The sequence below is a fragment of the Haemorhous mexicanus genome, chromosome 2 (genome assembly GCF_027477595.1).
Source record: "Haemorhous mexicanus isolate bHaeMex1 chromosome 2, bHaeMex1.pri, whole genome shotgun sequence".
In the NCBI taxonomy this organism is placed as follows: Eukaryota; Metazoa; Chordata; class Aves; order Passeriformes; family Fringillidae; genus Haemorhous; species Haemorhous mexicanus.
This window is the reverse complement of record NC_082342.1, coordinates 32097569-32121180: the sequence shown is the minus strand read 5'-3', so window position 1 is coordinate 32121180 and position 23612 is coordinate 32097569. Positions and strand designations below refer to the sequence as shown.

Here is a 23612-nt window from a genome sequence, read left to right as displayed (position 1 = left end):
CGCCGCGGCAGGGCTCCTGCCCAGCAGCTCCCGCACGCCTTTCCCGAGGCGGTGCCCACTTCCAGCTTCTCTCACTTTTCACCGCGAGTGTTTCTGCCCTTCCCCCGCCCCCGGCCCCACTGAAAAGAAATGAACACACCAGAGTCTCGTTTCTGAAAGGGTTTTTTTGTCTTTTTTTTTTTTTTTTCCTTTTTTAAGAGCTTCATATATATATTTATATATATAAATTATTAGAATGTGTGTCAGGGCTCGGGAGTGCGTGGGGAACATCGTTTGGGTGGTTGTTTTTTTTTCTTTTCCATAGCTGGGTTGTTGGTTGTTTTTTCCTTTAATGGTTAAGTAAATATATATATATATGGGGGACCAATCGAGAGATACAACTGTGAAATCAGAACACGCACGCGGGGGCAAGGGAGTCACAAGTTGCTACATAAAACTGCCACGTCTAATAGAATGTGCATGAGTTAAAGTACATCAATTAGGAGGGGTGAGGGGAAAGGGGCAGCCACCATCTTACAGACAGTCCCAGGACGCAGTGTCACCGCTCAGCCACACCAGCTCTCCCCAGGGGGCTCAGAGGGGTCACGGTGCTGATGGCAGTCTCCAAACACAGTCAGGTGGTGCTTTGCACCTCATGGCCGTGCCCCTTCCCCTCAGCTGGGGAAAGCACAGCCCCCGTCCTGCAAACAGTCCTGCGGTGCTTTGCACCCCGATGGCTGGGACCGGACCCTCCACAGGCAGGAGAGGCCTCTCAGGAAGGGACCTGGAACGCTTTGTTTGCATCTGAAGGGATGTTGGGAGAATGGGAAGCTGCTCTGGCTAATCTGAGAAAGTTCCACGTTGCTTTTCTGTATCACTAAGCAGTATCTTACACTTAAAGGGGGGTGGGGTATTGAGGAGGAATCTTGAAAAAAGGCTCTTTTGTGTTTGCAGTTATTTCTTGGCTGCACCTCCTCCTTGCAGAAGCAGAAAAGGCAGGAGCATCCTGTACATGAAGTCCTGCAATGCTCTGCGCTTTTTATTTAATGCAACTGTTCCCCCAAAACCGAGGATGGAGCTCCTGCCACCCTGAATTCATGTCAGTCTTTGTATTTCTGAGCTCTGTGCAATGCTGATTCTCTTCAGAGCTCAGCTGAAATCACGTACCAATCGCTTCAGGTGTATTAGTGGTGTTTCAGTCCCTCCCCATCTTCTCTCCTCCACTTTTCCCAGGACGCCATCCCATACTTTTTGTCATCTTCTCTTGTACTCTACTGCATGGTGGGATCAGGATGTGTCACTTTGCAGCTTCCCCTCCCCCAGGATTTGGTTGATTGATTGCTCCTCTTGAGAGGAAGACATGATGATGTCACACTGACAGTAGAAGTCCATTTAAAGGGGTTTGTCACTTTCCTTCTTCAGGTGGCTAGGATAAAAAAGAGGAACAAGGTGATAGTGGAAAGGGAAAAAGGCAATTTACACCATTGCCCTGCCTTTGTTCATTTGTGGACCCACACAACACTGCTGACTTGGGAGGTTTTGTAGGTCCTTGAAGTAGGAGATACTACTGAAAAGGTACAACATTCCACCTCTCTCTTTCCCAGTGTGCCTCCCTATGCACTTGTGAATTCCTTATCTTGGCAAAACCATCAAAAACTTACCAGTATTTTGTATTTTGGCAGGGGTATTGGTTAGTCATAACTGCATTAACATGTGTGAAACACATAAAAGTTATCTCCCCCCTCAGAGAGGAGGAGCTGAGATCTCACAAGGGATTGAATAGACACTTGCCAAGTACAACCTTCCTGGTGGCCAACCACAGCTGTGCCCCGTGGCAAAGCATCCCTGTTCCCGGTGTGGGCTTGGCCACAGTCACCCGCTCCAGGGGCAGTGCTTCCCTGCTCCCACTGCCTGCACCAGCCCCACACCAGGGCTGGGTCTGGAGGTGTTCTTGTGAGGAGAGAGCAGCTCCACGCACCTGTAGTAGTCCTCCTGCGTGGGGAGCGGCACGCCGTGCAGGGGGTGGTGGGCGTGGAGCCACTGCTGCTGCTCCAGAGCCAGGCGCTGCAGCTCAGCCGACTGCGCGTGCATGGCCTGCAGCTGGTGCGCCGCCGACATGGGCGCCGAGAGCGAGCCCGGCAGGTCCCTGTAGGGCGCGGCTGCGCCCGAAGGTGACACAGAGAAGAGCCCAGTTAATGCTCCATCCAAGGCCCCACAGCTCAGTCAAGACCCCACTGCACTCCCATTCCCCCATTCCCACGTGCAGGACCTGCTCATCCTGGCAGCGTGGGCCTGTCCTACGCTCTGTTTAACAGACCTCAGCCTGGTCCCGTGACGCCCCAGGACGCCCCTGCCCCTCGGAACTCTGCTGATGCTCTCCGGAGGAGAACAGCAGTCCCTGTGACGTTCCTTACCAAAGAGCTGGTGGCGCAGCACTTCATTCTCATGTAGAGGGTGAGGCAGGAGAGGGTTGGGGATGGTTCCAGCTGGGTATGGTATCCGGGTGAGGTGTGATCCCGAGGCGAGGGGGTCGATTAGAGGGTGAACAGAGGCTGAAGCTGGGAAGAAAAGATACCACAAGATAATTGTCCCACGTTTTGTAGCAGGTAACAGAGAGACAGGCACAAGGCCTAACGAAACAGATATGGAGTGAGAGGGCCAGAGTGTGTTAGGGATGGGATGATTTCACAGCTAAACACAGTGCCATCTCCTTCCAAGTGTTAACTCTTTTTGCCTGCATCGAACTTCATGTGAACTGGTCTGGCAGAGCTCTGTCCCTACACTCCTCAGGAACAAATATCACTCCTTAGAAATACAGTTCCTTAAAAGTTCAGCAGGGTTCTGCAAGGACCTGCTCTGCAATCAGGTCTGCATCCCATATCATGCCCATCCGTCACTCCGACAGCCATTCACATGCACACTCGTACTGGGTGCTTCCTTTTCCAGGTCTTATTCAGGACAGATTCTCTTTCTAGTGGTTTGGACTCCCAGCCAGACTAAGGTGCCCAGCCATGGATCATAGGGAAAATGGACACACTTGTACCTCATGCCGTCTCTGAGCTGTTGCTCAGAGCCAGCAGCGGTGACTGACACCAGACCCCACTGACCACTCACAGGACCTGAGCAGGCACAACACTTTTTTCCTATTGCACTGTAGCTTGGGCTTCGGTTCTCTGAGATTTTCATCCCTAAACATTTTACTTTGCTTTCCTGCAGGATGTGGAAATGGAAGGGACCACCATTCAATTCTCAAGAACAGCAGCCTCCAGTTCCTCATGATTAGCCCACCTTCTATCCCCTCCCACCCCACTATCTGCAGCCACTGAGAACCAGCATTTCATTAGTCCTAAGGACACTGCCAAAACTGTTTTAGAAGGGCTTCCGTTCCCTCTGCAGAATGCAGTTCACAGCAGCACCACCCAGGCAGTCAGTGGGACTCCAGCACTTGTACCGTGGCTCCACAGATCCATAACAAAAGCACACAGTGCAAACAATTTTGCTGGCCACTGATCAGCAGTGTCAGTGCCTTTGGTGGGATGGGGCTGGGGGAAGGAAGAATGACCATGATGTTGGACTCTTCTGGCTGAAGATCTATGGCCTCAAAGTTTAATCCTGTCGAACCTTTTAGGGTTCCCCAGGGCCAGAGGGAGGGAGCGCAAAGAAGGCACAGTAGGACAGAAATCAGGGCTTTGCGCAGGGCACCACCACCATGCGGCCCTTACCTGCGTGTATGGCATCCTGCTGGTGGAGATGGAGGTGGGAGTGGATGTGGGAATGCTGATGATGATGAGGTGTCACATTGAGCATCTGCAGCCGGGCCAGAGGGTCATTGCTGAGAGCGGCCACCCGCTCAGCGTGCTGGCGTTCGGCCGCCAAGCGCTCTGCGTAGGACATGTCGGGACGAAGGGTCGGGCCGGCTGCCAGCGCCAGCCTCTCCCGCTCCAAGTGGCCCAGCCCTGGGTGGAAGGGAAAAGCGGGATGAAGGCCGGGGGCCGTCTGCAGACTCAGCCCGCCGTGGCGTGGGAACGGATCCATGGCAGCAGCGGGCACGGCGTGGAGCTGCTCCAACTCGGCCGGTTTGACTTCAAAGCCGGGCTTGAGGCGTTCACGCAGGTCCCGGTCCCTCAGGTCTCGTTCGCGGGCCTCCCGCTCCCGCAGCTCCCGCTCCCGCGTGGCTGGATCACTGCTGTAGATGGCTGGCACGTTGTAGCCCAGCAGGCCCGGGTCGACGGCGCCCAGGGGCACGTAGAAAGGGTGGTTGCGGTTGCTGGGGGACATGACATGAGGCCGGGCGTACTCGCTAAGGGTGCGCAGAGCCGGCGTGTCGGGGCCCAGGTATGGGGGAACAGTCGCTACAGCACTGCCCTGCTCGAAGGAGGGGCGGTGGGGAACCGGCCCGAGGGACGAACACTCGACCGGACGGCCCTCCTGGGCCATCTTCTGCAAAAGAGCAGAGAGACCGGCTTCAGGGTCCCAGCGGGGAGCGGCCGAGGGGGCCCTTGAGCATCCGCCCCGGCTGCGCTGCAGCAGTGGGGCTCCCAGACCTACCACACTCCTCTCCAGCTCCCGCTCCTTCTCCCGCTCACGCTCCTTCTCCCGCTCCCGTTCCCGTTCACGCTCCTTCTCTTCACGGGCCTTCTGCTCGGCCTCTCGACGCACTTTCTCCACCAAGTCTGCTCTTTTCTTGGCCAGCTTGGAACCATCAAGGGGTACAAAGTACAGGTCTGTGCGGGAGCAGGAGTTGAAGCCACGGTCCAGGTGTTTGTTGAATCTGGGGATGAGAGGGGAAGCCTGTCAGTGCTGAAAGGGCTGGTGAGCAGGGATGGGGACAGGGACAGCTACTGTGGGAAAGGCACTGTGGGAATGTGAAGAGCATCATGAAAGAGGCAAAAGGGCACAGCTGCACCTCAGGCTTGGGGTGATTTCCTCTCCCCTGCCCCACACGACCCACCCCATCCTTTGGGGAAACCAGTCTCCCCTCACCTGGCTGACTGGCTGGCATGGCTCGGCACATCCACCACCTTGGGGGGCGGCGAGGGGCTGCGAGCAGGTGGCACGGGGCTCTCCGGGGGCTCGTACTCCTCCGACGGCTCCTGCTTGATCTGAGCAGCGCTGAGGGGGAGCGGGGGTGGCGGCGGGGCCGGGGCAGCCATGCTCCCCGGCAAGGGTGGTGGGGCAGAGGGGGCGGGTGAGGGGGCTTTGTAGCCCCCCGCCACAGGGGAAGAGGCCACCCGGTAGCCAGGAGGGGTGGCTGCACGGAAAGGGGCAGCCGAGGAAGTGGGGGGCGAGCCCGGCTTGTAGGGGGCTGGGGGCTGGAAGGTGGGGACAGGAGAGGCCGCCCGCTTCCCATAGGGGGCCACAGCTGACGGGGCTACCGGGGGCGAGACCGTCTTGTAGGGGGCTGCAGAGGGGGAGGCCATGGTGGCGATGACGGTGGAGAGCGTGGTGGCAGCAGAGGTGACCGGAGGGCCAGCCCCATGAGCAGGGGAGGGCGGTGGCGGCGGGGGGAAGGTGTAGGTGGCAGGACTCTGCCCCGGTGGGTGCGTGCACATGCTGGGGTAGCTTCCCTGGGAAGAGGCAGCAGAGGAGGACGAGGAAGAGGATGAGGATGAGGACGAGGACGAGGAGGAGGAAGAGGGGGCAGCGGCCGCGGTGGCGGAGGGAGCCTGGCTGTAGGCGGCCTGGCTGTGGGGAGGGTAGAGGCGCAGCCCATAGGTGGGATGGGAAGGATGATGGCTGCTGGACTCCAGGCCGTGGGGGTAGCCCCCGGTGGGCTGGGGAGGAGCTGTGGCTGCTGGGGAGACGCCCCCGCTGCTCCCGTGACCGTGGTGGTGCTGCTGGGGAGGCTGCTGGTGATGGGGGGACTGGCCAGGGAAAGGGGCGGCGGGGTGGGAGCCAGCATTGCCCAGGGGGCGGCTGTAAGGGGGCGGCCCCTGGCTCCAGACGGGCTGCGAGGGCAGCGAGGGCTGGGTGTACTTGGGGGGCTGGCTGGAGACAGAGAGGCCGCTGGGCGGGGGGAAGGAGTGCCCGTAGGAAGCGCTGTAGCTGGGCAGGGGCTGGCCCGGCGAGGGCTGGGGGTACTGGGCAGAGGAGCTGGAGGGCGGCAGTGGCGGCGGCGCGTAGGGGTAGCGGGAGGGGGCCAGGGCCGGTGCCTTGTCCTGCCCCATGCTGTGGGGCGAGGGCAGGTGGCCGCTCAGGGCCTGCCCCACCATCCCGGGGGAGCTGGAGGCGGCCGCTGCGTTGTTGAGGGGGCGCAGGGCCGGCGGAGGAGGCAGGTTGGAGGAAACGTGGGGGAAGGAAGGGGCCGAGGCCGGAGGGACAGCGGGGGGGTTGGCTGGGGGTGTCTTTTGAGAGGGCAGCGCTCCTCCTACGGACGCCAGTGAGATTGGGGTGGTAGGGGGTGGATTGTGCTTGGCGCTGAGGGTCTGCTCACGAGCCCCTGGTGCTGGGAGCCCCCCCACTCCACTGGCAATTTTGGCCCCAACCTGGACCACATTGGCCGCAGGATAAAGGGGAGTGTGGGAGGAAGAGGAGGAGGAAGAGGAAGAGGATGAGGAAGGTGGAGCGGAAGGGGCAGCAACAGCAGAGGAGGAGGAAGAGGAGGAGGAGGAGGAGGAGGCAGGTGTCTGTGGGGCTTGAGCCTGGAAAATTCGTGAGGCCTGGCCCTCCAGCTGGGAATGGTAACTTCCTGCGGGGGGTCCCTGGGGGTGCACCTCTCCCGGGAGCCCAAAGCTGGGCTCTGGTGGACGGGCCAAGCTGTCGGGAGGGGGAGCTACCGGTGGGCTCTCGGGGAAGAGCGGGGGGTGGTGGTAGGAGTGAGACGGCCCCTGGGACAGCACAGAAGAAGAGTCGGAGTCGTTCTCCACGCTCCCAGGGCTGTAGACACTGGGCGAGGTGCTCCTGTTATCCTGGTCAATATCCCGTGGGTCGCTGCTCATCTCATCATTGAAGCTGTGGCCGTCAAGGCTGTCAACATCGGATGGGGATGGAGGACAGGGCAGCTCCTGAAGTAGGATAGGAGGAGGAAAGGGGCATTATGAGGCCTCCTAGACCACACCTGACACACTTCAAGTTCCCAGAGAACTTGTTTTCTGACCTTTCTCAGCCAACCCCAGCACTAGAAAACCTCACAGAGGAAAGGAGACATTGTCTGGCAAGGTACACATAACACCAGTCCTCCTGCCTCCTTTCCAGTGCTCTCACGTCCTTCATGAGCATTCTGCCTTCAGGAAGGAGGTAACAAGGGTTACCTTGTGTAGGGAACTGTTACACACAAGGCTGAGAGGGAACAGATACAGCAGGGGCGATGGGCTGTTGGCCAGGACATGGCATCACTGGTGGCACGGAGCAGCAAATGCCACAGTAGTGCCAGCACAGGCCCCAGACCCAGAATTTCTCTTCTTGCCCCTGCAGAGCTCTCCCTGCACAAGGAGATCAGCTCCCACCCAGACCTCTCTCACTGTTGCACTCCTTACTTCCAGGAGTTCCCCCTGTGCTTCCCAAGCCCTGCTCCTCCCCACCACTTGCTGCCTCAGACAATGTGCACTGGTGACAAGCAGTCATCATGGGTAAGGGTAAGTAACAAGTGCCACTCTAAGCAATGGAGGCTAAGCTGAAAAAATACCACTGCTGAGCTGAACAGACTGTCCATGTGGAGAAATTACAGAAGTGGAACCAAGGTGGTTGAATTATAAGGACCTCTTAACACGAGCAAGCATCCCCGTGTTTGCAGGCCTTTAAGGCCGGTTCCCTGAACAGGCTAACAGGGAATGGAGAAGCACAAGAGCTGAGTCTTCCAACTACCCAACCACTAATCCAACCTGGTGCTTGTCAGTGTTTTGGAAAAACCCTGCCATGGCTCTGTGTGTGCATGAGCAGGTGTTACATGACTGTCACCTGGAACCCACCATGACTTAAGCATCTCCATGTCACACTGTGCTGGGGATCAGAAGGGACTAACTCCAGCCCAACCTGTGGCTGCACACGGAGCCAGGCTCTCAGCACTAAGCTGGAAAAGGCAGGGCACATCCCCAGCTCCAACAGCATAGCAGCCCCCTGAACACAAGGCAAATGGGACAGAGAGCCTCCATCTGCTCAGTCATCACTCCTGGTGGCATTTTTGTAGATGCCATTTAGGTTGGAAGAGCTGCAGTGCAAAACCTGAGGCGTCGGGGCTCCCAAGCAGCCAGAACCTCGAGCAGCACAGACAGGCAACTGCAGACTTCTTTGCTCTGGACTGGGCACATGTCAGCAATCACAGCAGGGAGAGCTCACCTCAGTTTTGGTTTTTTTGGGAGCATTGGTGTCCTCCCCTTCACTCTCTGAGATCTCTTCTGTTCGGCCCTGCTTGCTGCTCTTGGGGGTGCAGGATTCCTCCAAACGGCCTTTCTGCAAGGAGACAAGGAGAACACAGAGGTGGAGGGCCATGGGGAAATCTTCCAACCTGACAGGTCTTCACAGACTGCAGCAGGTGAGACACAGCCACCATGGTACGTGTGTCAATGACACTAGCAGACCAACATGGACCCAGCATATGGTCAAAAATGAGCACTAAAAGGGTCTGCTGAGACTGGACACCAGTTCTTGGGAAAGTGCAAGATGGTGAGGATGAGAGCAAAGAGAGATTCTGCCCATTTCAGAAAGCTAACCCAGCACAGGCTACTTAGTGGATCCCTTCTGGTCTGTGTCCCTGGATCCTCAAATGGATCCCACCCAGTCTGGGCAGTCCTTGGCCACCCCACACTTGTGTTCCAGCTGATATTACCTTTGTCGCTTGTCGGGATTTCTCAGCCTTGCCATCACTGCTGGAGGTGCTGACACCACCAGGGGAAGCTCGACCCCGTGACCTGAGCTCCTCTCGGGGCCCCGGAGTCTCTTTCTTCCGTCCACTCCGCATTGACATCTAAGAGAGGGATCACTGTGTCAGTCCTGCTTTGCATCTCCCACTGCCCCTGCTCTGTGCCCAGCCTCCCAAAGCCCCTGAACCCCTTGCACTGTGCTGTGCCAAACTCATGCCCACTAGCTGTGCGGGGAGCCTCAGTTCCAACCCACACCTCCAGCCTGGCTCTCGTGTCCCACCCCCCTTTCCCACCCTACGTACTGAGTCCTTGTTCTGTCGTGTCTTCATTCTTTTGGGTGTGGGACCCCCATTCTCCTTGGCCCGGTTTGATGAAAACATAAATTTTTATGACTCCACAACCCTCTTCAGCCGTTTCCGAGGAGATGGAGATGGAGATGGGCGACTCTTTTGGAAGAGGGGATTACACCAGCCAGACAATGAGATCCCACTGGATCCTGAAAGGCAGACAAGCAGATGAGGGGGGAGAAAGACTGAGTAAACTATAGAACACCCTTTCATGGTTTGCTATAGAAATATGACAAAATTATTACTGTTTCCTTATTTAGAGACTCGAGTCTATTTACCAAGAATGCAATAAACTCTCCCATCAGTGTGAGAAAAGATTTGCCCACTGCCATATCCGATTTCCAATTTCTAGGAGTGATATGTGCACGAGGCAAGGTATTCATTTTTAACAGCTTCAAACTGAAAAAGGGCAGATTTAAATTAGATATTAGGAAGAAATTCTTTTACTCTGAGGGTGATGAGGTACTGGAACAGGTTGCCTCATGGACCCCCCCCCAACCCTGGCAGTGCTCAAGGCCAGGCTGGATGGGGTTTTGAATAACCTGGTCTTGTGGAAGATGTCCCTGTGCACGGCAGGGGTGTTGGAAGCATATGATCTTTAAGGCTCCTCTTAATCCAAGCCATTCTGTGATTATCTAATTCTATCTTTTGGGGCCCAATAATGCTGCTTTGGAGGATGCAAGAAGAAACAGTTATCAGGATGTTATCTGTCTTCTGAAGTAATTTTAGTATTTTCCTTTCCTTGGGAAAAAAAATAACAGGAAAGTGTTTTAAAATGTTCCCAGTTACAATTCTTCTGACTTTGTTAGATCATCTTTGCACTTGTCGTCAGTGCAAAGAAAGTTACACCACCCTTACCTGGCCACGTGCTGCCATTTACTAGCCCTGTGTCATTTGTCATTCAGCAAAGTGGCCTTTGCTGAAGGGCACTGTACAGCCCTGCCCTCTCCAGAGCACATCCACAAGCACTCACGCACTACCACGTTATGCAGAAAATGTGACAAGTCTTGCTCAGGCTGTTCCATGCCCAAGGTTCACAAATAGGTGCGAGGAAACACACTGAGCTCTGCTTTTGCACGACACCATCACCAGCTCTGTTTAGCCTGGCGTGCCTACCAGGGTCTCCTCCTCCTCAACACTGGATTTTTCTCAGTGTACCAGACCGAGTCACACCCAGGGGTACAGAGTACATCCTTACACTTTGCAGCAGCGGGAAGATTTCTGAGATCCCTCTGGAACAATTTACAGCTTTGTGCCATGTCCAAAAGCATTTTACTGTAGATATTTAACACCCTGTTGTATCACACAGTTCCTACTCTGCAGTATGAAAGTACCATGTTTGTGTTAGCCTGGGAACTGGAGGAAATTATTCAGGGATACTGCTCCTGAAGTTAGCTTGCTTGAATCCAGCAAGATAAAGACCTTTTGCACTGCTCTGCACTGCACACACATAACCAAAAAGACTTTATCCCTCCCAAGCCTGTCATCTGAGTTGCTATACTCAGCCTCTGGAATGGACAATCTGAAAGACAAGGGAATGTGTCCCATGGAAGAGACACCAGCAGAAAAAAGCCACAATTACTGGGTTTTATTCTCTCATCTGAAAGCACAGAGGAATTTTGTGAATAAGAAGCCTATGGATTTGGGGCTCCTGAAGACCATCCCACACCTGGAAAAATCACCTTCCAGCCAAGCAGTGCAGGGGCAATCTGGATGACTTCCGTTTCTCTGAGAAGGGAGCTGAAAACAGGAATCAGAGCACAAGCACCTGACAGAAGAACTCTCAGACGTCCTGTGCAGCCCTGTTGCTGGACTGTGTGGCCCCAGGGTCACTGCTTTCCACTGTCTTCATCTGCCTGACCATGAAACAGGAGTAATGACACTGGCCTGTCTCTCCTGGGGCTCCACATCTTCCCTGACCAATGCTTACAGAAACCCATCCGGAAGGTACTTAGGAAAATCAGGGGATTGTTTGTTTTAATTCCATTAATATTTCATTTGACCTTCATCACGAGAGCCCCAGGGGGACTCATCCAGCATTAATTCCCACACACATCAATTCATTAACTGAGACCTCTTCTTTAATAGGAAAATAGCTGATGGTGGTTTGTAACTGACCTAATGGAGGCAGAGCCCACTCCCAATCCCCACCCGCTGACTTGTTTTACAGGCTCATATTTCTGTCACGCTTTGGCCTTTGCTTGCTAATTCAGCCAGCTACACTGATGCTATTCTAGATAAGCATCCAGAATCAACATTTCTTATGTGAAACATACAATTGTCATACCTAAGGTGATCCTAATTTAACTCAACTTTGACTCACACCATGGTGGTAACCTGCAAACATTAGCTCAGCTCTGAAGGCACAGCAGCAGCAACAGCAGGCTACCAATGTCACTGCTCCCTGCATTCCACAGGGATACCACCCACGCCTCCCACACCAAAGAAGCCAGAGTGATAATGCAGCACACAGGTCTCGCTTCAGCTTTCCAGCAACCGTGGAATGACAATTACCATCCTCTTCCCAGAGAAGTCAGTCAGCAGGGAAATAACATGCAGCCAACCACACTGAAACTTCCCTTTTTCAAAGGGATGCCCACTCCGTACTTATTCCAGCCACTGAATATGCAGTAAGAAACAAAGCCAGAAACAAACAGTGGTATTTCAAGAGACATAATCAACCACTAACTGAGGCAGAAGTTTCTGTCACTTAGACAGTGAAGACTTTACTAAAATATGTAAGAGAATTGATGCACACATTATTAGTATAGCAGTATTGCAACTGTTACAGCCAGATGAGAGGATCACAAATCCGCCTTCTAATTTTAACATCTATGAAATAAAAGCCTGCAATGTGAACCTTTACAATTAGCAAGTTAACCTAACCATTCCCATCAGTGAAGATCCCTGCAAATGTCTCTGAAGGGTTCTTAGGGCTCCATGGTTTTGGTTAGGAGGTGAGACGTGACAGGCCTGCTGTGGAAGAGTTAACCTTTCCCTGGCCCTGTGAAGCCCTTCACAGGTTCAACTGAGTTATGAGGCATTGCGAATTGCAATTTTCTGTTTGCATTTCATACAACCCAGCTTGGCTTGGCTTATTGCCCAAACCCCTCCATATTCTCCTGTGAGCCCTGGTGAAGTCTCCTGTGAGCAGCACACACTCAACAGGCATCCCCCACATGGCATTCAAAATGGATCCTGCTCCTCCTCCTGCTCAGCTCCAAGTAATTCTCCTTCCCAAAGCCTGGACTATCCTGCACCACCAGCCAGAAGCTTACAAGGTCCAGCTCCTCTTTTGTTGAAGGACACAGATAGGTTCTGTCCTTCCCAGGCTGTCACGTGGAGCAATTCTCCCAAACTGGAAACAAGTCCATCTCAAATGAGAAGCACTAAGGTTTTACCTCTTAGAAAGCAGGCTGAATGTTTGTCCTTGGCTCGGGACAAGGCATTTACAGCATTTACTGTGGCAGGCTGTGGCTTGGAGGAAATAAACTTTCCTAGACGGCAACAGAAGCAAAGGAAATGGGAACCAAGTTTCTGGAGTGATGGTTGAGGGCTTGGCCAGAAGTGTAAATGACAAACCAAAGCACTGCACACGCTGGGTCTGCAGGCAGGGCTACACCCAGCATGTGTCCAGCAGCCAGGAGCCCATTTCCACTGAGACCAGGAAGACAAGGAGATGCTGCCAGAGCCATGCAGGGTTTGGACACTTCAGCAGGTACTCAATGGCAGAGCAAAGCCCCAGGATGCACAGCCCAAGTCCAGGGCTCCAGCCTGCTTGAGAAGATCAAAGGCCAGCTAAGGTCCAGCTAGCCCTCTCTGAGGCCAGTGGCAGCAGAAGGGAGAGATGAGGGCTCCCAGTATCAGTGTTATTTAAGAAAAAGAGCTAACATTATCCCCTTTTTGGTTTATTTACTATAGACAAAGCCAGCTTCCACTAGATGCTAGTCCATGCAAGTAGATGCTAGTCCATGGAAGTTTGGAGTAACGAGTCAGTGGAACAACTGCTTTAGCCTAAGTACAGATGTTCTGAAGTGCAAACCTCTTGTCTTCTTCATTTGTACACAGTGACTACTCTTAAGTCATTTTCTGAAATGTAGGAATCACGTCCAAAATCCTACATGAAATCCAAGGTATTTAGTATGCAAAGGCAGGGATTCAGAAGTCAGATGTGAGAATTAAACTGAATCTGCTTCTCTGCAATTCAATAGCTCTCTGTTCCCATCCTGTTTTTTCTTGTCCCACTTCTACAAAGAGATGGACTACCACTGGAGGGAGGAACCAGGGGTGGCAAAACGAACACAGCTGCTTTTTAACACATTGCAGATGCTGAAAAGTGTCCTGAAAATAAGCTGGAATGTTAACTGATGGATCCCTCTTGATGGGTAAAGATCACTAAGAAGAAGAGCAGTATGTATATACAAATATGACTGCCCAATGAATGACGGTCCCAAATATTTTTAACTCCTGTCTCAATCTCCCTCATTTTGTAGAATGAAGGGAAATTTTCCAGAAATGTGATCGGTTTTAAAGATTGTGTCCGATCTTGAAAACACTAAGTTTTGTCCTAGATGCTACAATCAGACAATCCGAAGTACAGCATTTCCCAAAGGCCAATTACCTGATTTCATGCTCGAACCCTGGTATTTCACTATAGGGCACGATGGAGAAAGAGAGGGAAGGAAGAGGAAGGGCACCATGTTCAGAGTTGGACAGCAATGAGAAAACAGATCAGGGTTGAGGCTGCATGTCACTGTCTTTTGATACATACCTGGAACATGACATTACTGTAAAAGGGAAAATGACTCTGTGAGCAAAGGGATTAGGATGCCAAAATGGTTGAATATCAAGATGGCAAACATTTGTGGCTAATATTATCCTGGGTGTGAATATTGCCATGACTGGCAAATCTTCTATATTCAGTAAATCTTGTTAAGAATAAATACACAAAGGTATACAAATGAAAGGTAGTTTTCAAACAAAGGCTGTCTCCTACAAAGTAACTACAACACTGGGTGGATGCAAGGGCTGTGAACTCAGGCTGGGAAGTGAATTAATCAAGGAACAGGACTCCTGCAGGTCACTCTCATGCAGGTCACTGCACACAGAGACCCCAGGATCAGAGCACACACCTCCCAGTCCTCTGCGGACCCCTCCACAAGGGCTGGGACAGGCACATCCAAACACCAGCAGCCATCAGACACAGGCAGGAAGGGCTGAGACCTGCCCTGCCAGCGAGGTTTGGCAGCACAGTGTTATGTGGCAAACTCAGACAGAAACACCTACAACACAAGTGCAAACTCTGACTGCTGCTCAAGAGGTCAAAATATAAATCCAGTATGAAAATAGTGACAGCTGTCAATTTTTGTTATTTCTATAAAGACACTGATTTCATACTGGCAGTGTATTGGAATTTCACTGGATTCCTCTGTCTTCAAAATATAATGGCACAGAATGGGTCACTATGTGATGTGTTTAAATAAATATTAACAATAAATGCAAATGTATGCTTTCAGAAACTCCACTGTGCCAGAGGGTGAATCACACACCCTTTTAATACACAAGCTGAATGGACTCTCAATTTACATCTATCTATCTAAGAGCTGATTCACAATCCCATCATAAGAAGTCTGGTTTGAGCCCACCTGAGGAAACTGAACAAGTCCATGGGACCCAATGTGATGCATCCCAGGGTCTTGAGGGCTGACATAGCTGCCAAGCCAGTCTCCATGATATTTGATAACTGGATGGATGCTCCATCCAAAGAGTTACAGTCAATGGTTCAGTGTCAAACTGGAAACCTTGAACCAGTGGTGTCCCCCAAGGATCTGGGACCAATATGTTTAATATCTTCATCAATGACAGAGATGGTGGGATTGAGTGCACTCTCTGCAAGCTTGCAGATGACACCAAGTCAAGTGGTTGATAGGCTAAAGTGAAGAGATGCCACCCAGAGGGACCTTGACAGGATTGAGGAGTGGAACCATGTGACACTCATGAAATTCAACAAGGTGAAGTGCAGGTCCTGCACATGGGTCAAGGCAATCACCAGGAGCAGTACAGGATGGGGATTGAAGAGGCTGGGAGCAGCTCTGTGGCAAAAATCTTGCAATACACGTGGACAAAAAATTGGGCATGAGCTAACAATGTGCACTTGCAGCCCAGAAGGCCAAACATGTCCTAAGCTGCATCAAAAACAGCAGTGGCAGCAGGGTGAGGGAGGGAATTCTGCCCTTTTGCTCTGCTCTGGCAAGACCCCAGCTGGAGTGCTGCATCCAGCCCTGGGGTCCCCAGCAAAGGAAGGACAAGGACCTGGTACAATTCCCTGAAAGGAGGGTGTAGCCAGGTGGGGATCGGCCTCTTCTCCCAGGCAACAAGTAATGGGACGAGAGGAAATGGCCTCAAGCTGTGCCAGGAGAGGTTCAGGTTGGGCATCAGGAAGAACTTCTTCACTGAAAGGGTGGTGAAGCCTTGGAATGGGCTGCCCGGGGCGACAGTGGAATCACCATCCCAGGAAGTGTTCAAGAAATGACTGGACATGGCATTCAGTGCTCTGGCTTAGTTGACAAGATGATGTTTGGTCAACAGTTGGACTTGATGATCTTGGAAGTCTTTTCCAACCTTAATGATTCTGTGATTCTGAGATTCTAAGCATGTAAAGGTGGCTAATAAGAAAGGTAGAGAGACAATTTTTACCAGGGCATGCAGTGACAGGACAAGGGGCAATGGTTTTAAGCTGAAAGAGGGCAGGTTTAAATTGAATATAAGGAAGAAACTCTTTTCTATGAGGGTGGTGAGCCAGAGGAACAGGTTTCCCAGAGAAGCAGAGAATGCCCCAACTCTGGAAGTGTTTAAGGCCAAGATGCAAGGGACCAGGAGCAACCTGGTCTAGAGGAAGATGTCCTTGCCCATGGCAGGGGGGATGGAACTGGATGATGTTCAAGGCCCCTTTCAATCCACACCAGTCCATCATTGTACAAAATACCCTAAAATGATTCTAAAATAACACCTCCCATGCAAAAAAGAGATTCATCTTGAGGCAACAGCTTCAATCCTTCTTACATGTACTTGTTGACAAATTCACTTGTCGGGCTACCTATGTGCTCCTTCTCTGCAGTAAAATAATAAATAAAAATTAAAACGCTCAAGCTCCAGGAAAGGGTGCCAAATAAGAATACTAAAAATAACTGTGCAGAGCACTAGCAGTCTTAGGAGATAAAGCTAGTTTACATTTTATTAAGCCTATATTAATGTTTTGTTTTCTTAATTTTGCACAACCATGAGGAGCAAGAATGTTATTTTGAGTATGAAAACTCTAATTCTGGAACCTCCATTCAAATAAAAATGTATCTGTTAAAAAAAATTATGATTAACAGAGTGAAATAACAGAGCTAAAGGAAGGTAATAAATAATAAAAATATTCATGCATTTAACAATAGCTTAATTTACAGCATAGAAGAAGATATTAATTTTTGCAAAAGCAACTGAAAATAAAGTTTGATTCACTAAATGAAGGTTAGATGTACTAAAGAAGGTTATGTTAATCATAAAACAATTCCTGAGGGCACAGTAAAATGACTGTTAAGTATGTAACAGATTTACTTAAAAATCCCAGAAGAATCATTCTGTCTCCCCAGAGGAGGGATTCCAGATCTCTCGGAGATACAGGCTAGCAGAGCCCAATGGTGGATCAGGGAAAAACCCACACTGGGCTCTGCCTTCTGCAAGTGGGATGGAGCCTAGAGATGCATGATCCAGAGGAAGGACACATCACATTCCCCACACTCACTATTTTATGAAGTGCAGCATCTTCTATATTTGCAACACCTGAGCACGCCTTACCTGTGGAGCTGTTAGGGGCCAAGAGTCTGTTGTAATACCTTACAGCCCTCTTTTGATACACAGATGTCCCTTTACTAAGAAAGCAAAGCAAATTACTCAGAGACATCACAGGATGGCTGCCCAGAGACTCAAAGGAGGATGCTAGAGCTGGAAGGGACATACAGACTCTGAGCTGACCAGTGCAACTCACAAGAGATACCCTTCGTGTATAAGAGGCAGATCCATGAAAACAGCACCTCGGCATCCACAGCCACTGAGAAAGTAAACTGCATGCTAGAATTTCCTGAGGAGAACATCATTACGCCCCCACACAAACCTATGGCTTTCCCACAACTTGAAGTGTGTGTGCAATTCTGCTTCTTCCATAGGAACCAGAAGGGGCAATGAAGAGGCACAACTCAGTGGGTTAGACATCTCTGTCCACAGAAAAGGTTATTGAAGTGAGGATGTGACTGGGGACCATAAAGCCATGCATAAAAATTAGAGGTTAGGCAGGAAATAATTTTTTTACTGTCTTTTCCAGTACAAATTTGATGACCCTCAAACAACACCACAAAGAAACATGTTCAAAACTAACTAAAAAGAAAGAATAGTTCTTGAAACAGGTAGCTGCAGAATTTCCAATTAAAGGACACCATGGGTGCTAGAAGGTCCTATGTGTTTGATGGGAGACTGGAGAGAATCATTCAAGAGAGAACCACTGGCACTTTCTGGATAGCTAGAAACCATATCTGGCTATGGCAGGTCTCCCACTGAAAACAGATGGAAACTACAGAAGTATCAGAGGAAAATGACACAGGATTGGATTGGATTGGATTGGATTGGATTGGATTGGATTGGATAAGATTAGAAAAATACATTATTAGATTAATGGTTGGACTCAATGATCCTGGAGGTCTCTTCCAACCTAAATGATTCCATGACTTTGCAGCCACTGACCCAAAGGACACCCTTCAGATTCTCTGTTTCCAGGGATTCATGACTGACAGCAAAGATAACACAAGAGCCACGTGTGCCAAGGGCAAGCATGTGAACAGGATGAAGATGGACAGACACATCCAGAAGGAAAGAGAACTAGGGCCAGGGAAATGGGCAGAGGAACAACAGAACAGCAGACATGAGTCACTGGTAAACTCCAAATCACTCCTAGGCTTGGGATCCCACAGCTTCTCCTTGGTCTACTGGCCAAGGATTGGCCAAGTGGGATGATCCTGCCCTCATCCCTCATCTCTCACCCCAGAAGTCTGAAAAGACTTCTAAGAAGGCTTTTCTTGAATGGATGAAATCCACCAGTGCACAGAGAAAGGAATATTCTTCAGGAGCAGGAAAAGAGAGGTGATTTTCACCTGACTATACACAAGATTGGTAAGGCAATTATGGGAGTAGTGCACGCCATTTTTACCTGCATTCTCCAAAAAGGATGCTGACAAATTGAGAAATGTTATTAACTCCTCCCCCTTATAACCTTAAACTGAATAAATATAGCTTACCTGAGAAAATGTAAAGGAGACTTAAAGATGGCCTACGAGCACTACAAAGGAAGAAGATTTCTGACAGCTCTTTAACCTCCACAACAAAGACCCCCATATCCAATGGCTAAAGCTAGACCAATCGAACAGAATTATGCAAAATTTGAAGAATGGTGCAAAATTTGAAAAGCAGGATAAATCAAACACTTGAAAAACTTGCATAGGAATCTAGTGTATCACAGATTTTTTTAAAGGTTTTCTTTTATTTTATTGTAAAATAAATGCTCTTAATATTTTCTGCACAGACCATCCAGGTGATGAGAATGGGTTTTTCAATACTAAACTCATTAGCAGTCATAGAATTTGGCCAAAAGGTGATGGGATCTAGCTAGCTCTGGTGAAAATGAACTTTGAAAGCAATTGTCCAGCAATGTATGAGGAAAGCCTGATGGATAACCATGACTGGATAAATCATTCTTCATGGAGGGTGGGCCCTCTTTATGTGTCTGGCAAACTCTGAATAATTCTGAGGTAAATCACTTCATCTGTTGCACTGCCTGAAAGAAAAAAACCAGCAGTATATCCAAAATACTGTGCTATAGATACACTTTATATCCAATACACTCTGCTATATATATCAATATAAAATTTAATAACTATAAAACATTATATTTTATACAAGATCTATTATATTATACAAACTACCATATATATTGTTATATACACACACACATAAATATATATATATACACACATACAGTAAATCCAATTCACAGTCCAAACTGAAGAAGGTTGCTCAAATGCAACCTTCACTTAAGTGATCTATAGTGCAGAGAGACCTTGTGGAAGAAACAGGCTATCACCAAGTGCATTGTACAGCAGGGAAGTACAAGACTAAAATTTTCCAGCTAAACTCTCTGTGATGAAGAATGTCACCAGGGCAAGAGACGTGAAGTAAGATTGAGAGCAACCAGCTCCCCTTCTTCAGCAAAGCCCAGACAGACCATCATTGGCTGAAATTGCCTGGAGAAGATATTGCAGTTAGCCTTTGGTTTGTAGGTGAAAATACTGCCACAACGATCAATCAAACATTGATATTTTTACAGGAGAAGACAACAACAAATCAGTGTTTGCTGCCACAACACACACAGAAAACGGACGGTCAGAAACTTCTGCAGGATTATCAGAGTTGGAAGCTAGGCACTGCTTCTGAAGGGATGCTTCCTCATGAAGATGACTTATGTTAAACTTAAAACATGGCCAAATCCTTATCCCTAAACCTCTGAAGCCCAAACCAGACTGGTAGGGAGGTGAAGCTCAATCCACTTGAACTGGAAACATCCCCTTCTATTTCACACACACCTCACTGACAACATGGGCTGTGGGCCCACCACTGCCCAACACGTGACTGGAAGAACAGAATGATTCTCCAGTGCTCATCTCAACGTGACAAGGAGCAGTGGGACATGCACCTGGCCAGCCTGGTAACACATGCCTTGGGCACTGCTGAGCCTCAGGAGGTCGGGGAAGGCACTGAGAGGGAGCATCTCATGCTCATGTTAAACCATCCGCTGTGACCAGACTCCAGCACGGACCTCAGGAATCAGTTCTGCAGAGAATACCTACCCTAGATGTGCTCACTTGGTTAAGAGCATGACTTTTTCAGCTTTTGAACAGTCAGAACTCATGCTGCCTTCTCCTTCAGCCTTTAAGAAGTTTGTAAAGCACTGCTATTTTGTACTTCACTAGACATAGTCTTCAAGAAGTACAGATGGAAGAGATACAGTGATAAACACAAGAAATATATGTCATACTTCCAAAGCATCTCCTAATGGAAGAAGAATGAGTCCAGAAAATTCAATGAAGGCAGGAAAATAGTTTATTTGTCCAAAAGAGATTGGGAGAAAGAAATGAACTGGGGAAGGTAAAGTCTGACAGAAGAGAAAACCAGGTTCTCAGAAGAAAAGGCATTATACAAGGAGGAATAATATAAGATGGACAAACATTCAGATAGGTATTTGAGGAGGGGCACAGCTGAACATGTGCACAGACCAATTCCAGACATTGCATTTGCAAACATTATTACACCCCAGATGTGGTAAATAAATAAACCTTCCCTACACAGCTCTGTATTCCACATGGACTGCTCCTCCCAACTCCACCTCCATCCCCAAGAAAAACACTGATGAACATGAGAGAGCTCCAGGACAAACTGGGATGGTGTACAAGGAGTGACAGGGGCTGAACTTTGGGAGGAGAAAAACCTGCCTGATGTATTTCACCCACAAAATAAAATCAGGATGGAGTATTTCAGTTGGAAGGGACCTACAATGATCACCTAGTCTGACTGGACTAGATGCTCCTCCTCCTCTTGAAGAACAATACAGATCAGGCTGCTTTAAGTACAGCAATCTCACCATGCTATAGAATCACAGTTCCTTGCATGGCCATTATCATTTTGGAATACAAGTAACACACAAGAAACGTCATCATAACTCCTTGTTCAGGTAAACCTAAAGGTGAGAATGCAAGAACCTTTCAGAGGCATCCAAGGGGTACAAAACCCAGGGGAGGAGGCAAATGCATAAGAAGAGAGGTAAAGGCAAGTCACTGCAGCAGGTTAAACCTGTTTATCTTGTTCATTAAGATTCACTGCACATTTAATTTTCAAATGTTTGGAGGTTTTTTATAATTTCCAGCAAGAACCATGGTACTACAAGTTCACTCTTTGGCCGTGCTTGAAAAGCTCCATCATGAATCATAACTGGGAAAGTCTGGTTTCAAAGATCAGGTCATTCCTAAGAAGTTGGGGAAACACACAAATGATTGGTTGGGCCATCACTAATGACAGACACAAAATAACATTAACAACTTGGCCAAGAAACAGGACAAGAGAGAACAAGAATAATTCCAAATAACAATTTGATCATTCATATTTACAAGTGTCCCATCCATGGGTAATGACCGTGGAGCTCCAGCCCCTTGGGAATGTGTGTGCAGCACAGCAGTGATTCACAACACCCTCCGGCTTAGAAGAAAAGAAGAGTCCAGCTTTCAACTCAGACAGCTGTGGCATTCTCTGGTGGGAGGTCAAGGCTGAACTCTGCAGCTTTAGGCAGCGCACACCTGAAGGGTGTGTAACCGTGCTCCAGCACTCACTCAGGTGGACACAAAATGAACGGCATTTCCAACTTCTTCATTTTCCTGCTGCACACCTCAAGATAATGGCCCACTACTTTCTCCTCACTTTTTTAAGGTTGGAAAGCACAGCGGCTCCTATGCAATCCACCCAGTACAACCAGAAATAATGACAACAGATTCGGGTGCCGAGCTCGGTAAGGACAAGCTGCTTCTCAAGGCACAGCCCAGCAAAAAACAGACCCGGCAGACAAAAGCCCTACAAATTCTTACAGTAACCATCCTGGCAAATGAGGAATCGGCTGCGGAACTCAAGGCAGCCACGGCACTGAGGCAAACGCAAGGAAAGACACTGCCCATCTGGAAAGCAACTTCGGGAACGTACAATAGCTATCAAGGCACAACTCCACGGCGAGCAAAGGCGGCGTGCAAAGTAATGCCACGGTGACCAAATGGCTGCCACTTCAACAGCACAGCGGCCACTCGGCAAAATACAGCCGGCAATTCGCTGGGCAGCAGCAGCCGAGCCGGCCACAGGCCAGCACAAGCCAGCAAGACAGAACGGCCAGCGGCTCCATGGAATAGCCAAAAGGGCAACGTGGGAAACCCAGATGCCACTTCTTCAGGAACCCTGAATAACAAACGGACAACCAGCCGGACACACCGATGGGATCTCGGCCGGTTCAAGAGGAGCGCAGCCGCCACCCCAATGCCACCCAGCCGTACGGGGTCTCGCCAGCGCCCCGGTCCCCCGGCGGCACCCTGGCGTGCCAGAGGAGGGGGCAGCGGCAAGGGGTGAATCCCACCCGTGCCCGCTGAAGCCACGGCGGGGGGAGCCGACACTCTTCTCGGTCCCCCGATGGAAACGTTATTCCCAGCTCCTCCTGCCCGCTGCCCGGCCGCACCTGGGAAAGCGGGGACAATGCGAGGCCCCCCCCGAAGGCAGGCGGGGAGGGAGTCGGTCCCCTCCAGCGCTGTGCCGCCCTCCTCCCCGCACGGCGCCGGGCCGCAAACTCGCAACTCCCGCCCGCCCGCGCCCCCCGGGCCCCGCGCGCCCCTGCCCCCGCCGAACTTCCCGCCGCAGGGAAGGGGGGCTCCGCGGGCACTGACGTCACGCCGGGCGCGCGGCGGGGGGTGTCCCCGCCCCGGGACCCCCGCGGCGGGCGCGGAGCCCCGCGCGACCCCCGCCCCCCGTTCTGGAGGGAAGGCTGCGCCGCCGTCCAGCGCAGCCCAGCCCGGGCGAGCGGCGAGCCCCGGGCGGGCAGCGCCCCCCGGTGATGCCGGAGAGCCCCCAGCCGCGGCCGGGACCCCCGCCCAGCCGAGCTCCCGTGCCCCGCGGCGCTGTCCCGGCTCCTTCCCAGCCCCTCGCCGCATCTACGCCGGGGCAGGGACCGCCGGGGACCCTTCCCCAGCGCCGCGGGGGTTAATCGCACTTTCGCCCCTCCTGCCCCCCCCAACTTTGGTGTTTCCCCCCCCCGCGCCGCCTCGCTCCCCATCCCGACAGACGGACCGGAGGGTTAAAATCCAGCCGCGAAAGAATGCAGCGAGTGGGCGACAATGACAAGCGGGGCGGGAGCGGCTGGGAGCGGGCGAGGGACTCACCGGCGGCTCCTGAGGGGAGGTCGAATGAAGGGAGGAATGGAGGCGGCGAGGAGCGGGGGGCAGGGATTTAAACGCTGCTGCCCCCCCTTCTTTTTTTTTTTTTTTTTCCCCTTTCCTCCCTCCTCCTTTTCCGCGCTCCCTCGTTTCCTCTCGCGGCTCCGGAATAACCGGTCGGTGGCAGGGACAGCGGCTCCGGGAGGGGGGGGTGCGGCGGGGAGCCGGGTCCCCCCGCCCCACGGCTGTGTCGCCCCCTCTCCCGCCGCGCTCAGGCGCCTCCGCCTGCGCCCCGCCGCCCTCCCATCGCTCCCACCGCTGCCCGCCTTAGCCACCTCCCATTTCCGAAGGGCCCAGAACGAGCCCCCTCCCCCGCCCCTCTGCTCCGCACTCGCCGCCGCCCCTCCCCGCGAAACACCCCACACGCCCCGCACCCCCCAACC

The 23612-nt window shown here is 51.3% G+C and overlaps 1 protein-coding gene across 1 annotated transcript; it reads right to left on the bottom strand.

Moving 5' to 3' along the window:
* Nucleotides 1-1227: 1227 nt before the first annotated feature.
* Nucleotides 1228-23312, bottom strand: ATN1 (atrophin 1). The gene is made up of 10 exons (XM_059838225.1): nucleotides 23176-23312; nucleotides 9080-9273; nucleotides 8744-8881; nucleotides 8254-8367; nucleotides 4963-6983; nucleotides 4528-4750; nucleotides 3702-4419; nucleotides 2394-2537; nucleotides 1958-2138; nucleotides 1228-1405 (listed from the first exon to the last, which is right to left on the bottom strand). Exons 2-10 carry the CDS (start codon nucleotides 9155-9157, stop codon nucleotides 1372-1374), a joined length of 3651 nt encoding a protein of 1216 aa, XP_059694208.1. The 5' UTR covers nucleotides 9158-9273; nucleotides 23176-23312; the 3' UTR covers nucleotides 1228-1371.
* Between the last annotated feature and the right edge of the window lie 300 nt (nucleotides 23313-23612).